Raw genomic sequence first — 14,058 nt, 5'->3', positions numbered from 1 at the left:
TGACTGAAAATAGTTATAAGGTCTTAATGAGGTGGTATCGATTACACCCTAATAAAAGCGACTTATGTTGGAAGCAATGCGGTGAGAAGGGCACTTACTGGCACCTATGGTGGGGGTGCACTAGGATAGCCCAGTTTTGGTCTGAGATACATGTGTTTAAGGAGCAGGTGCTTGGGCACAGCCTACTAATAACTCCTTTGCAGACGTTGCTGAATTTACCTTTAGATATGCCAGAACATAAATGGGCTTCAGTGCATCAAACTTTCGTCGCTGCCCGTTGTGAGTTGGCATTTCTTTGGAAATCCAGAGAGATACCCACCATACAAAATGTGTTAATCAGACCTGACAAAATGTGCTTTCTGTATAAAATTGACAGCAATTAGGAATGCATATTTACCTAAATTTCATAAGATATGGGACCCTTTTTCTATAAATGGAAAACAGAGTGGGCCGGATTTTCAAAAGGCCCGGCAGCGAGCATAAAGCCCTGGGATGCGTGTAAGTCCTGGGGCTTTACAAAAGGGGCCTCTGCACGGCTGCTGGGCCGGGGATCTCACGCCGGCAGTTGGCCAGCTGAAGTAAGTTTTGAAATTTAAAAAAAACGAAATCAAAGGTGGGGGGAAAGGGCGGGGGAGGTAGGGGAAGGGGGGTAAGGAAGTTCCCTCCCAGGCCGCTCCGATTTCGGAGCGGCCTGGGAGGGAACAGGGGAAGGCAGCGTGGCTTGGAGCGGGCTTGGCGCACAACTGTGCACCCCCTTGCGCGCGCCGACCCCAAGTTTTATAACATGCGTGCGCATTTATAAAATCTACCCCAGTCTGTTTATTGTTTGTAAAACTGTCCTGGGTAGTAATGGACATGCAGAATGAAGGAAAAGCTGTGTAGAGAGGCAGGAGTCTCTGTAGTTTGCAGACTCTCACTGAAAGTAATCAGCATGTTATTTGTGGGGGGGGGGGGGGGGGGGGGGGAGAAGATATGTTTAACTTACTTGTTTGAGAATACTCTACCATGCTGGTTGTAACTATTTACTGAGCCCTGGCTATTCGTTTGTCATGTTTGCATATGAAAATAAAAATGCAATTAAAAAAAAAGAACGGAGTGGCCATTGCATTTGAAGTCAATATCCAAGCAACAATGAGCTGTAAACATGTGGACAGACGTCCATGTCGCAGCTTTGTAAATTTCCTCAATAGAAGCCAAGAGCCATGGCTCTGATGACAGGGGCCTTAGCATGTCCCATCCTGGATCAGTACAAAAAGTAAAGCAATCTGCTGTCCGATCAGCGAGCACACATTTGGCTACAGCAGTTCCAAGTCTGTTCAGATCAAAACAAAGAAAGAACTGGATGGAGTTTCTAAGGCCTGAGTCCTTGGCAGATAGAAGACAAGGGCTTTCTTGCAACCCAAACTGCGTAAGGCTAGGTCACCCTTATCAAGGATGCAGATTAAGGTGGACGTAAAATACCACCTTAGGCAAGAACTAAAGATGAGTGCAAAACACCACTCTATAATGGAAAATCTTTGTACAAGACACTAGGGACTGGAGCTCACTAACACTCAGTCACCAAAAACATGGCCTTCCAAATAAGATACTCGAGCCCACAAGAGATCAAAGGTTCAAAGAGGAGCAGCCACCTAGTGGTTAGGGCAGTAAGCTGCAAACCAGGGAAACTAGGGTTCCAATTCTGCTGCAGCTCCTTGTGCCCCTAGGCAACTCATTCATCTTCCATTGCCTCAGGTACAAACGTAGGGCCTCATTCACTAAGCACCGTTCCCACATCCACAGAATGGGAGAAAAGCCTTAGAAAATGAGGCCCAATGTAAGCCTGAAAAGTGGAATCTAAATCAAATTACAAAAAAAAATAAAAGATATTGGCCCTATACACGTCCCTGGTATAAATTCCGGAGACCAAAACTTCCAAAGAATATAAACCGAATGGAGTCAGTCCGGCTGCAAACCAGTCAGGTTTTCAGGATACCCCTAATGAATATGCATGAAATAGATTTGCATACAACTGAGGCAGTGTGTATGCAGGTCTCTCTCATGCATATTCATTAAGGATATCCTGAAAACCCGACTGGTTTGCAGCCCTCGAGGACCGGAATTGCCCACCCCTGCCCTAAAGGAAAGGCAAGATAGGGGTCATTTAAACACCTCCAAGCTATCAATGCGCAGGAGGAAAGCCTCTTTCAATGGAAAGGAGACTCTGGATTGAAGGATCATTTGATGATGGCAAAAGGGGGCAGACTCAGGAGTAATCTAAGGAAATATTTCTTTATAGGGAGGGTGGCAGATGTATGGAACAGTCATCCAATGGAGATGGTGGAGACAAGAACAAGAACATGAATTTAAGAAATCATGGGACAAGCATGAAGGATTTGCAGAGTTGGGCAGATTAAACAGGCTGTGGTCATGTTTCTGTGAAATTGATATGATACTGCCTTTCGTGAATGGACCAGGAACCCTGAGTGTAAAGCCCCTGACATGAGCTTCCCGGCTCAGGATGATATTGGAGAGTTGGAAATGGTGAGCCTCATGTCTAACCACCAAGACAGAGTCTCTAAGCTGACTCATGACACAGATTCACTTTAGTCCCTGCACTGCTTGTTCCCATTGAGGCTCTGGAGTCCACCGGGCTTGCCTCATATGGAGATGTGCAAAGGATGTCACCTGAACAGTTGAGATTATATTGCCGAACATTTTTAGCATGTCTACTGATTCTGCATCCCTGTCACTTTGGGTCTCAGTTTGATGACTGTTGGCTAGAATGAAGCCTTTTGCCTAAACTTTATCTAGCAGAGCACCTATGTATTCCCATTGATGAAATAGGGTCATGTGTGGCTTGGCATAATTTATATAAAGAGCAAAAGGCCCTAGCCAGAGAAAACATAACAATTACCACACAGGTGCTAGCCATCTTGAATCATATTCACCTATTGATTATCTGGCTACATACTTCGATATAAGCAGCCGAATATTCAGTCTACTTTCAGAATCCATACGCCCACGTGTGCTGTCTTCTGGATGTTCCTTCCCCAAAAGGTCACACGTCCTCCCAAGTATCATACGGCTAACCAAAGATTCCAAGCTGTTCAAGCAATTACTAAAAACCTATCTTTTTCAGCTTTCAATCCAAGATGCACTAGTGTACAGCTCCAGCCATAGCTGCTCCTAAACCCGAGGGTGTCACTAGAGAGAACATCCACATTATACCATTCCATATAGACGTTAGATTGAATATGTTTGTGTTATTTTGTTTTAATAAATCCTTTTTAAATAAATAAAATATTCAGCAGCCACCACTTAGCTTCATAGATTTTTCTATGCAACTAAAAAACTTGTTCAGTTGCACAGAAAAACTGAACAAATAGAAACATTATATAAAAAGTTTTGTTACAGGTGTAAAATCAGATTAAGAGCGCTTAAGCCAAAGAACATTGGCTGTTATTGCGCACATTTTATGATATCAGATGGATAGCACACTTATTTAGTGCTCTTGTCTTTGTGGTAACTGGCATAATTTATGACAAATTGTATTAACTCCAGCACCTGAATGGTGCTGCACATGGATCTGTCTGCTCTCTTAGTATAATTATCTAAGTAGGAAACCACCCAAATCCCATCTGCATAGATATACTGTGACAACCATAGGCATTTTATGAAGATACGAAGGGCTGTCAATAGGCCAAAAATGCACAATACTGGAGATGTTGTGATCCTACATGGAAGCTGATATATTTTCTGTGACTTGGGTTCATCTCTACGCAAACATCCTTGTGATCCAGAGAACATGGTGGCCAGGGAAATGATCTTGAAAGGATCATTTGACTTTAAATTTGTTGAAAGCCCTAAAGTCAAGGATGGGATGGTATCCTCAGGGGTCTTAGCGTAGAACCCCTGCCCTCTTTGCCGAGGTGGTACAGGCTAACTGCATTGGTCTGTCAGAGGTTAATTCCTAGTGAGAAGGGCAAGGGAAACTTCTCCTTTCACAGGCCATTTGGTAAGATTTTCTGAAGGACTCACCTTTCTGAGATTATAGGGGGCAATGGTTTACATAAATCCTCAGCCTTCCCCCAACAGGTAGATTCTCTAGCACAGATACAGTACACTGGCTATGAACAGGTACCGGTTTTGGTCTAGGGTGCCGTTTGTGGATTTGAGCATTTCCAATCTTACTGCCAAAGCCTTGAGCTCTGTGATGCTGATGAGGGTGAGTGTAAGGAAGATAATGCGTATTCGAGTACCACCTGGTGGTAGAGAGCGGATCAGAAGTAGCAGTGATGAGGATCTGAAGTATGGAACAGTGGCTCCTTCCTTGAACTTCTTTTCAAAGAGACTCTCCCTATTGCAAGGCACATTGGTGAGCCCACTATGTATATCCTCATGGAGGTCTGGAGCTCACAGCCACGAAAGCCTGCACGCCCCTATAGCCATGGACAAAGCCTTTGATACTCTTCTGAAAGCATCACAGACTGAAAGGACCAATGGTTTCCATATTCCTCTCCTCGCTTTACTGAGACGACGACTTCCTTGTTTCTCTAAAGGGAGAATCTCAGCAATGCATGTTCTCAACCATGAACAGTTAATTAGAAGCTATGCAGGAGCTAAGCACAGCACCCGGGAAAGCTTTCTTACTAAAAAGGTCCATCTTGAGATCTTACCCTGAAAGTGCCAATGAAGGTTTTTTTGACTTCTTGGACCTTTTCAGCATGCATTCAACTACTACTGATTGCTGTGGTAACTAGATGTTGCTGAATCCAAGAGCCTCCCCGAAACAGTATTTCATGTCTGCCTTCTTTGATTCAGGAAATAAGTGAGAGGGGTCTCCCATATATGTACATGAACTTCCTTAAGATGCTAGTGGATGGGCACTGCCACTCGTTCCTTTGAAGCATCCAGGTACTTCGGTATTTGAGGAGACCAAACATAGGTGCCCTGGGTTCTTCTTCAGCCTACAACTTAAATGGGATGGCCTTGGCATCTCCTGTACATAAGCAGGATCAGACACCTTCCGGAGGAGGCCTACTCTAGGCCTGTAGCAGAGAGGAATCTGAGAGGAGGCCTGGAGAATCTTCCTGCTCAGAGTCAAAATCCTCCAATCTATATGACAGCTCCCAAGACTCCTCAGACATAGCAAAAGTTTCTGAAGCATAAGGAAGCACTGTTCTAGCAGTATCGCCCCTGAAGGGCTGCTCCAGAAATCTGGAGCTAAGCACTACTGGGAAGTAAAGGAGGTTTCCATCTCTTATACCAAAGGACTCACCCATGGCAGTAAGTCACCCTCTTGCCAGATTTAGCTCATCTAGTGCTAGGACATATATCTCAAGAACTGCATGTCAAACAAATTAATGAAGGGATTAATGCAAAATAAGTAAGCCCTCCATGTATCCATACAAAAGAAGTGAAATATTGTAAACTGCCTCAGAGTTAATAGTTTAGTCTGCAATTCCTATTCAATCCTTAGCCTCTCAGGAAGCTGTCAGCTAGAGTAGCCATCAATGCCCACAGGGGTAGGAGACGCAATGTGTGCACCTGACAGGTTTTATACCACTATCACACAAAACCTTCAGATTACAATGGACAAGCCTATAAACTACAAAAAGCGTTAAAGGGATCCAACCTCCACTAAGCTGGATTTATTTTAAACACAATGCACAACATTAGCAGAAGATGCACAGTTCCAACATTCAAGTATTTGGGCACTTCAGCTGAACTGCTGCTGCCATCTTTTGTCCTCCCAAAATCATCCTCCATTGCCTCAGGTACCAACTTAGATTGTGGGCCCTCTGAGGACAGGGAAATACCTCAAGTACCCAAAACGTGGAATATAAATCAAATACATAATACCTAATTAATGAGTAATACATTACTTTTACAAGAGTATCTTTAAGTTCATAACTAGAAACAGAGAGAGAGTATCTGGTTTAAAGTTATCGTGGCATGCTGCACAGTATCCCATAAGACATCCCAGTGGCTTACGTCACCTACAAAACTATTTTCCACAGACATTGACTTCAGGCCGCATTAGAGTGTATTTTCTCACGCTAACCCTGTGTTGGTCACGATGTCAAGGTGAAAACCATTTTCTCACTGTAACTCTCTAGCACAGGCATTAAGTGCCTGAATCATCACCCTGGGTGCGAGTACCTGTTGGAAGGCTGTTTCCAGTCTTGGTGATGGGAGACTCTTGCACCACGCTGCCTCTGTTACCAACAGCATTTGACATCCAGTTATAGAAGCTCACAGATGGTTCAGACAACAAAGGATGCTCCGATAACATTTCTGTGCCAACAGGATTTCCTGCATTAAGAAATCAGGTGAAAGTAATAAGAAAAACATGCATAAGAACATGCCATACTGGGTCAGACCAAGGGTCCATCAAGCCCAGCATCCTGTTTCCAACAGTGGCCAATCCAGGCCATAAGAACCTGGCAAGTTCCCAAAAACTAAGTCTATTCCATGTTACTGTTGCTAGTAATAGCAGTGGCTATTTTCTAAGTCAACTTAATTAATAGCAGGTAATGGACTTCTCCTCCAAGAACTTATCCAATCCTTTTTTAAACACAGCTATACTAACAGCACTAACCACATCCTCTGGCAACAAATTCCAGAGTTTAATTGTGCATTGAGTGAAAAAGAACTCTCTCAGATTAGTTTTAAATGTGCCACATGCTAACTTCATGGAGTGCCCTCTAGAACATTTACCCGTTCTAGACCTTTCATGATTTTAAACATCTCTATCATATCCCCCCTCAGCCATCTCTTCTCCAAGCTGAAAAGTCCTAACCTCTTTAGTCTTTCCTCATAGGGGAGTAGCTCCATGCCCTTTATCATTTTGGTCACCCTTCTCTGTACCTTCTTCATCGCAATTATATCTTTTTTGAGATGCAGCGACCAGAATTGTACACAGTATTCATAAGAACATAAGAAACTGCCATGCTGGGTCAGACCAAGGGTCCATCAAGCCCAGCATCTTGTTTCCAACAGAGGTCAAACCAGGCCACAAGAACCTGGCAATTACCCAAACACTAAGAAGATCCCATGTTACTGATGCAATTAATAGCAGTGGCTATTCCCTAATTAAATTTGATTAATAGCCGTTAATGGACTTCTCCAAGAACTTATCCAAACCTTTTTTGAACCCAGCTACACTAACTGCACTAACCACATCCTCTGGCAACAAATTCCAGAGCTTTATTGTGCTTTATTATTCAAGGTGCGGTCTCACCATGGAGCGATACAGAGGCATTATGACATTTTCCGTTTTATTCATCATTCCCTTTCTAATAATTCCCAACATTCTGTTTGCTTTTTTGACTGCTGCAGCACAATGAACCGATGATTTCAATGTGTTATCCACTATGATGCCTAGATCTCTTTCTTGGGTGGTAGCTCCTAATACGGAATCTAACATTGTGTAACTATAGCATGGGTTATTTTTCCCTATATGCATCACCTTGCACTTATCCACATTAAATTTCAACTGCCATTTGGATGCCCAATTTTCCAGTCTCACAAGGTCTTCCTGCAATTTACCACAATCTGCTTGTGATTTAATTACTCTGAATAATTTTGTACCATCTGCAAATTTGATTACCTCACTCGTCGTATTTCTTTCCAGATCATTTAAAGATATATGGAAAAGTATGGGTCCCAATACAGATCCCTGAGGCACTCCACTGTACACTCCCTTCCACTGAGAAAATTGTCCATTTAATCCTACTCTGTTTCCTGTCTTTTAACCAGTTTGTAATCCACGAAAGGACATCGCCACCTATCCCATTACTTTTTACTTTTCCTAGAAGCCTCTCATGAGGACTTTTGTCAAATGCCTTCTGAAAATCCAAGTACACTACCTCTACCGGTTCACCTTTATCTACATGTTTATCAATTCTTTCAAAAAAGTGAAGCAGATTTGTGAGGCAAGACTTGCCTTGGGTAAAGCCATGCTGATTTTATTCCATTAAACCATGTCTTTCTCTATGTTCTGAAATTTTGATCTTTAGAACACTTTCCACTATTTTTCCTGGCACTGAAGTCAGGCTAACCGGTCTGTAGTTTCCCGGATCGCCCCTGGAGCCCTTTTTAAATATTGGGGTTACATTAGCCACCCTCCAGTCCTCACGTACAATGGATGATTTTAATGATAGGTTACAAATTTTTACTACTAAGTCTGAAATTTCATTTTTCAGTTCCTTCAGAACCCTAGGGTCTATACCATCCGGTCCAGGTGATTTACTACTCTTCAGTTTGTCAATCATGCCTACCACATCTTCTAGGTTCACCGTACTTTGGTTCAGACCATCTGAATCATTACCCATGAAAACCTTCTCCGGTACGGGTATTTCCCCAGCATCCTCTTCAGTAAATACAGGTGCAAAGAAATCATTTAATCTTTCTGCGATGGCCTTATCTTCTCTAAGTGCCCCTTTAACCCCTCGATCATCTAACGGTCCAATTGACTCCTTCACAGGCTTTCAGCTTCGGATATATTTTAAAAAGTTTCTACTGTGAGGTTTTGCCTCTACAGCCAACTTCTTTTCAAATTCTCTCTTAGCCTGTCTTATCAATGTCTTACATTTAACTTGACAATGCTTATGTTTTATCCTATTTTCTTCTGTAGGATCCTTCTTCCAATTTTTGAATGAAGATCTTTTGGCTAAAATAGCTTCTTTCACTTCACCTTTTAACCATGCCGGTAATCGTTTTGCCTTCAGTCCACCTTTCTTAATGTGTGGAATACATCTGGACTGTGCTTCTAGAATGGTATTTTTAACAATGACCACGCCTCTTGGACATTTTTTACTTTTGTAGTTGCTCCTTTCAGTTTTTTTCTAAACATTTTTCTCATTTTATCAAGGTTCCCCCTTTTGAAAGTTTAGCACGAGAGCCTTGGATTTGCACACTGTTCCTTTTCCAGTCATTAAATCAAATTTGATCATATTATGATCACTATTGCCAAGCGGCCTCACCACCGTTACCTCTCTCACCAAGTCCTGTGCTCCACTGAGAATTAGATCTAAAATTGCTCCCTCTCTCGTTGGTTCCTGAACCAATTGCTCCATAAAGCTGTCATTTATTCCATCCAGGAACGTTATCTCTCTAGCGTGTCCCGATGATACATTTACCCAGTCTATATTGGGGTAATTGAAGTCTCCCATTATTACTGCACTACCAATTTGGTTAGCTTCCCTAATTTCTCTTGGCATTTCACTGTCCATCTCACTTTACATTTGAATTATCAAGGTGCTGGGGTGATTAGATACTCAGTATTGTGTTGGTATAGACACTTCATAAGCTTTTGTACTACCGTAAAAATTGAGATGGGGGAGGGCTGGGCTGGGGGCCCTCCGCTCACAAAATTGGCTGTGCACTGGCTATATAATTTAAGTTATAAAAATGCTAAATTTGATTTCGTGGAATGTGAATGGATTGGGAACCCCAGTCAAGAGGAAGAAGGTATTGACTCATTTAAAGCGATTGAGCGCTGATGTAGCATGCATTCAAGAGACACATCTCACGGCTTCCGAGAGTGGAAAACTGCATAGGGAATGGGTGGGCCATTGTTATTATGCAGCAGCCCTATATAGAAAGGGAGGGGTAGCTATTTTAATTAACAAATCCACCAATCTCCAAGTATCCCACACCATTGCAGACCCCGAGGGGCGTAATGTTATCTTACTAGGAATGTGGAATGAGAAACCATTAACGATATGCAATGTATATGCCCCAAATGCGTATACCCATAAATTATTTGTGAATGTATCCAACCTTCTTCACATTCATGCTCAGGGAACGCTATATGTACTAGGAGACTTGAATTGCGTACATGACCCCTCCATTGATAAAAGTCCCCCCCAATTGAGACCTCTGGGCCAGAAGAAAACTGGAGTGGCTTATTTATGCAAGGATCTAGATCTTCTGGATGTTTGGAGAACACTACATCCTAATGAACGGGTTTACACCCACATATCAAGGGTACATAACACATTCTCACGCATTGATTACATATTGACTTCCCAAAAAAACTTCTTTGAAGTGAATACTGCTACCATTGCACCCCTAACAATATCAGATCATGCCCCGATTTCTATCCACATAAGATCCCATTTACCCACCCATCAGACCCGGCAATGGCGATTTCCCTCCTTCCTAAAGGAGGATGTTCAATTTCAGACTTTCATTAAGGAACGATGGAAAGATTATGCCACAAATAACCAACAACATGAAGATACCCCCCATCTTTACTGGGAAGCGGCGAAGGTAGTGCTTAGGGGAGACGTTATCTCCTATGTCCATACTTGAAATAAACAAATCAATCAATCATTTCTTTAGAAACCCTGCTTCAGAATGCCAAACGAGCATTGTTGCAACACAATACAGACAAAAACAGAACAGAGTTTTATAGTATATTGGGTCGCTTAAACACTCTTTTAGACACCAGAGCCCAAAGCTATATAAGGAAGGGCCAGCAGTCCTTTTTTCGGTTTGGTAATAAGCCAGGCCGCTTGTTGGCCAACCTAACGAAGTCAAGAACAACAAAATCCTTTGGCACTTTATGTCAGGGAGAGTATAGAGTCCAACAGGATAAAGATCATACAAGAGACTAAATGCTCAGTAGAATCTATATGGGTAGAAATCCCATGTGTGTTTGGTAAGAGTATAGTGATAGGAGTATACTACCATCCACCTGGACAAAATGGTCAGACAGATGATGAAATGCTAAGAGAAATCAGGGAAGCAAACCAATTTGGCAGTGCAATAATGATGGGAGATTTCAATTACCCAAATATTGACTGGGTAAATGTAACATCAGGCTTGCTAGAAACATAAAGTTCCTGGTTGTAATAAATGACTGCTTCATGGAGCTATTTTAGATGTAATTCTTAGTGGAACGCAAGATTTGGTGAAAGAAGTAACGGTGGTGGGGCCACTTGGCAACAGTGATCATAACATGATCAAATTTAAACTAATAACTGGAAGGGGGACAATAAGTAAATCTGCAGCTCTAACACTAAATTATAAAAAGGGAAACTTTGATAAAATGAGAAAAATAGTTAGAAAAAAACTGAAAGGTGCAGCTGCAAAGGTTAAAAGTGTTCAACAGGCATGGACATTGTTTAAAAATACAATCCTAGAGGCGCAGTCCATATGTATTCCACGCATTAAGAAAGGTGTAAGGAAGGCAAAACGATTACCGTCATGGTTAAAAGGTGAGGTGAAAGAGGCTATTTTAGCCAAAAAAACATCTTTCAAAAATTGGAAGGGATCCATCTGAAGAAAATAGGATAAAACATAAGCATTGTCAAGCTAAGTGTAAAACATTGATAAGACAGGCGAAGAGAGAATTTGAAATGAAGTTGGCCATAGAGGCAAAAACTCATAATAAAAACTTTTTTAAATATATCCAAAGCAAGAAACCTGTGAGGGAGTCGGTTGGACCATTAGATGACAGAGGGGTTAAAGGGGCTCTTAGGGAAGATAAGGCCATTGCAGAAGGACTAAATTAATTCTTTGCCTCCGTGTTTACTAATGAGGATGTTGGGGAGATACCAGTTCCGGAGATGGATTTCAGGGGTGATGAGTCAGACAAACTAAACGAAATCACTGTGAACCTGGAAGATGTAGTAGGCCAGACTGACAAACTAAAGAGTAGCAAATCACCTGGACCGGATGCTATGCATCCTAGGGTTCTGAAGGAACTCAAAAATGAAATTTCTGATCTATTAGTTAAAATTTGTAACCTATCATTAAAATCATCCATTGTACCTGAAGACTGGAGGGTGGCCAATGTAACCCCAATATTTAAAAAAGGCTACAGGGGCGATCCAGGTAACTATAGACCAGTGAGCCTGACTTCAGTGCTGGGAAAATAGTGGAAACTATTCTCAAGAACAAAATTGTAAAGCATATAGAAAGAAATGATTTAATGGAACAGTCAACATAGATTTACCCAAGGGAAGTCTTGCTTAACAAATCTGCTTCATTTTTTTAAAGGGGTTAATAAACATGTGGATAAAGGTGAACCGGTAGATGTAGTGTATTTGGATTTTCAGAAGGCGTTTGAGAAAGTCTCTCATGAGAGGCTTCTACGAAAACTAAAAAGTCATGGGATAGGAGGCGATGTCCTTTCGTGGATTACAAGCTGGTTAAAAGACAGGAAACAGAGAGTAGGATTAAATGGTCAATTTTCTCAGTGGAAAAGGGTAAACAGTGGAGTGCCTCAGGGATCTGTACTTGAACCGGTACTTTTCAATATATATAAATGATCTGGAAAGGAATACGACAAGTGAGGTTATCAAATTTGCAGATGATACAAAATTATTCAGAGTAGTTAAATCACAAGCAGACTGTGATAAATTGCAGGAGGACCTTGCAAGACTTGAAGATTGGCCAGCCAAATGGCAGATGAAATTTAATGTGGACAAGTGCAAGGTGTTGCATATAGGGAAAAATAACCCTTGCTGTAGTTACACGATGTTAGGTTCCATATTAGGAGCTACCACACAGGAAAAATATTTAGGCATCATAGTGGATAATACTTTAAAATCGTCGGCTCAGTGTGCTGCAGCAGTCAAAAAAGCAATCAGAATGTTAGGAATTATTAGGAAGGGAATGGTTAATAGAACGGAAAATGTCATAATGCCTCTATATCGCTCTATGGTGAGACCACACCTTGAATACTGTGTACAATTCTGGTCGCCGCATCTCTAAAAAGATATAGTTGAGATGGAGAAGGTACAGAGAAGGGCAACCAAAATGATAAAGGGGATGGAACAGCTTCCCTATGAGGAAAGGCTGAAGAGATTAGGGTTGTTCAGCTTGGAGAAGAGACGGCTGAGGGGGGATATGATAGAGGTCTTTAAAATCATGAGAGGTCTAGAGCGGGTAGATGTGACTCGGTTATTTACACTTTTGAATAATAGGAGGACTAGGGGGCATTCCATGAAGTTAGCAAGTAGCACATTTAAGACTAATCGGAGAAAATTCTTTTTCACTCAACGCACAATAAAGCTCTGGAATTTGTTGCCAGAGGATGTGGTTAGTGCAGTTAGTGTAGCTGGGTTCAAAAAAGGTTTGGATAAGTTCTTGGAGGAGAAGTCCATTAATGGCTATTAATCAATTTTACTTAGGGAATAGCCACTGCTATTAATTGCATCAGTAGCATGGGATTTTCTTGGTGTTTGGGTAATTGCCAGGTTCCTGTGGCCTGGTTTTGGCCTCTGTTGGAAACAGGATGCTGGGCTTGATGGACCCTTGGTCTGACCCACCATGGCAATTTCTTATGTTCTTATCAAATTTAAAAACTCCCACGGGACAGGTCATATCAAAAGACACCGAGATCAGTGAAATTTTCAGGACCTTTTATAGCACTCTCTATGAAACAGATACCGTGGATGGAGAGAGAGAAGAAGAGGCCTTCTTCAAGGACCTGGCCCTGCCCACGCTTTCAGCGTCCCAACTAGCTTTTCTGAACCGACCCCTACAGACCTATGAAATATCACAAATTATAGCTGCTGCCAATATGGGTAGGTCCCCTGGCCCAGATGGCTTCTCTTATGAATTTTACAAAATGCTTACATTGCAGGTTTCTCTCCCCTTGACAAACTATTTCACAGAGGAAATTGTGCAGAAGGGCTTCCCTGCCTCCTTTACGGAAGCTCACATTATTGTGCTTCCTAAGCCGGGGAAGGACCTTACGTGCCCCTCGGCTTACCGACCCATTTCGTTATTAAATTGTGACTGTAAGATTTTGACCAAGGCCCTTGCGGAACGCCTGAAAGTCCTCCTTCCAAGCATAATTTCACCACATCAAGCGGGATTTGTTACAGGGCGAAAACCCAACCAAAATATTACCAAGCTGCTTACAGCTATGAATATTTGTCAACACCAAAATATTCCAGCACTCATTATTGGATTTGACTCAGAGAAGGCCTTCGATAGGTTGGAGTGGAGATATCTCTTCTCCATTCTACAAAGATTTGGCATTCGAGGGGAATTCTTACATTATATATCTCTCTTATATAATGACCCTGCATCATATATTTTAGTAAATAACTG

At 42.0% G+C, this 14,058-nt stretch overlaps 1 protein-coding gene across 1 annotated transcript in view; it reads right to left on the bottom strand.

Moving 5' to 3' along the window:
• Positions 1–14,058, bottom strand: part of KIAA1109 (KIAA1109 ortholog) — a 590,259-nt gene that overhangs the window by 273,185 nt on the left and 303,016 nt on the right. Inside the window, 1 exon segment of the mRNA XM_029584454.1 lies at positions 6,145–6,297. Coding sequence (XP_029440314.1) covers positions 6,145–6,297 — 153 coding nt within the window.

This window comes from Rhinatrema bivittatum, chromosome 1, assembly GCF_901001135.1.
Source record: "Rhinatrema bivittatum chromosome 1, aRhiBiv1.1, whole genome shotgun sequence".
Taxonomy (NCBI): domain Eukaryota; kingdom Metazoa; phylum Chordata; class Amphibia; order Gymnophiona; family Rhinatrematidae; genus Rhinatrema; species Rhinatrema bivittatum.
The sequence above is the reverse complement of the archived record's forward strand: the minus strand, read 5'-3'. Positions and strand labels throughout refer to the sequence as shown.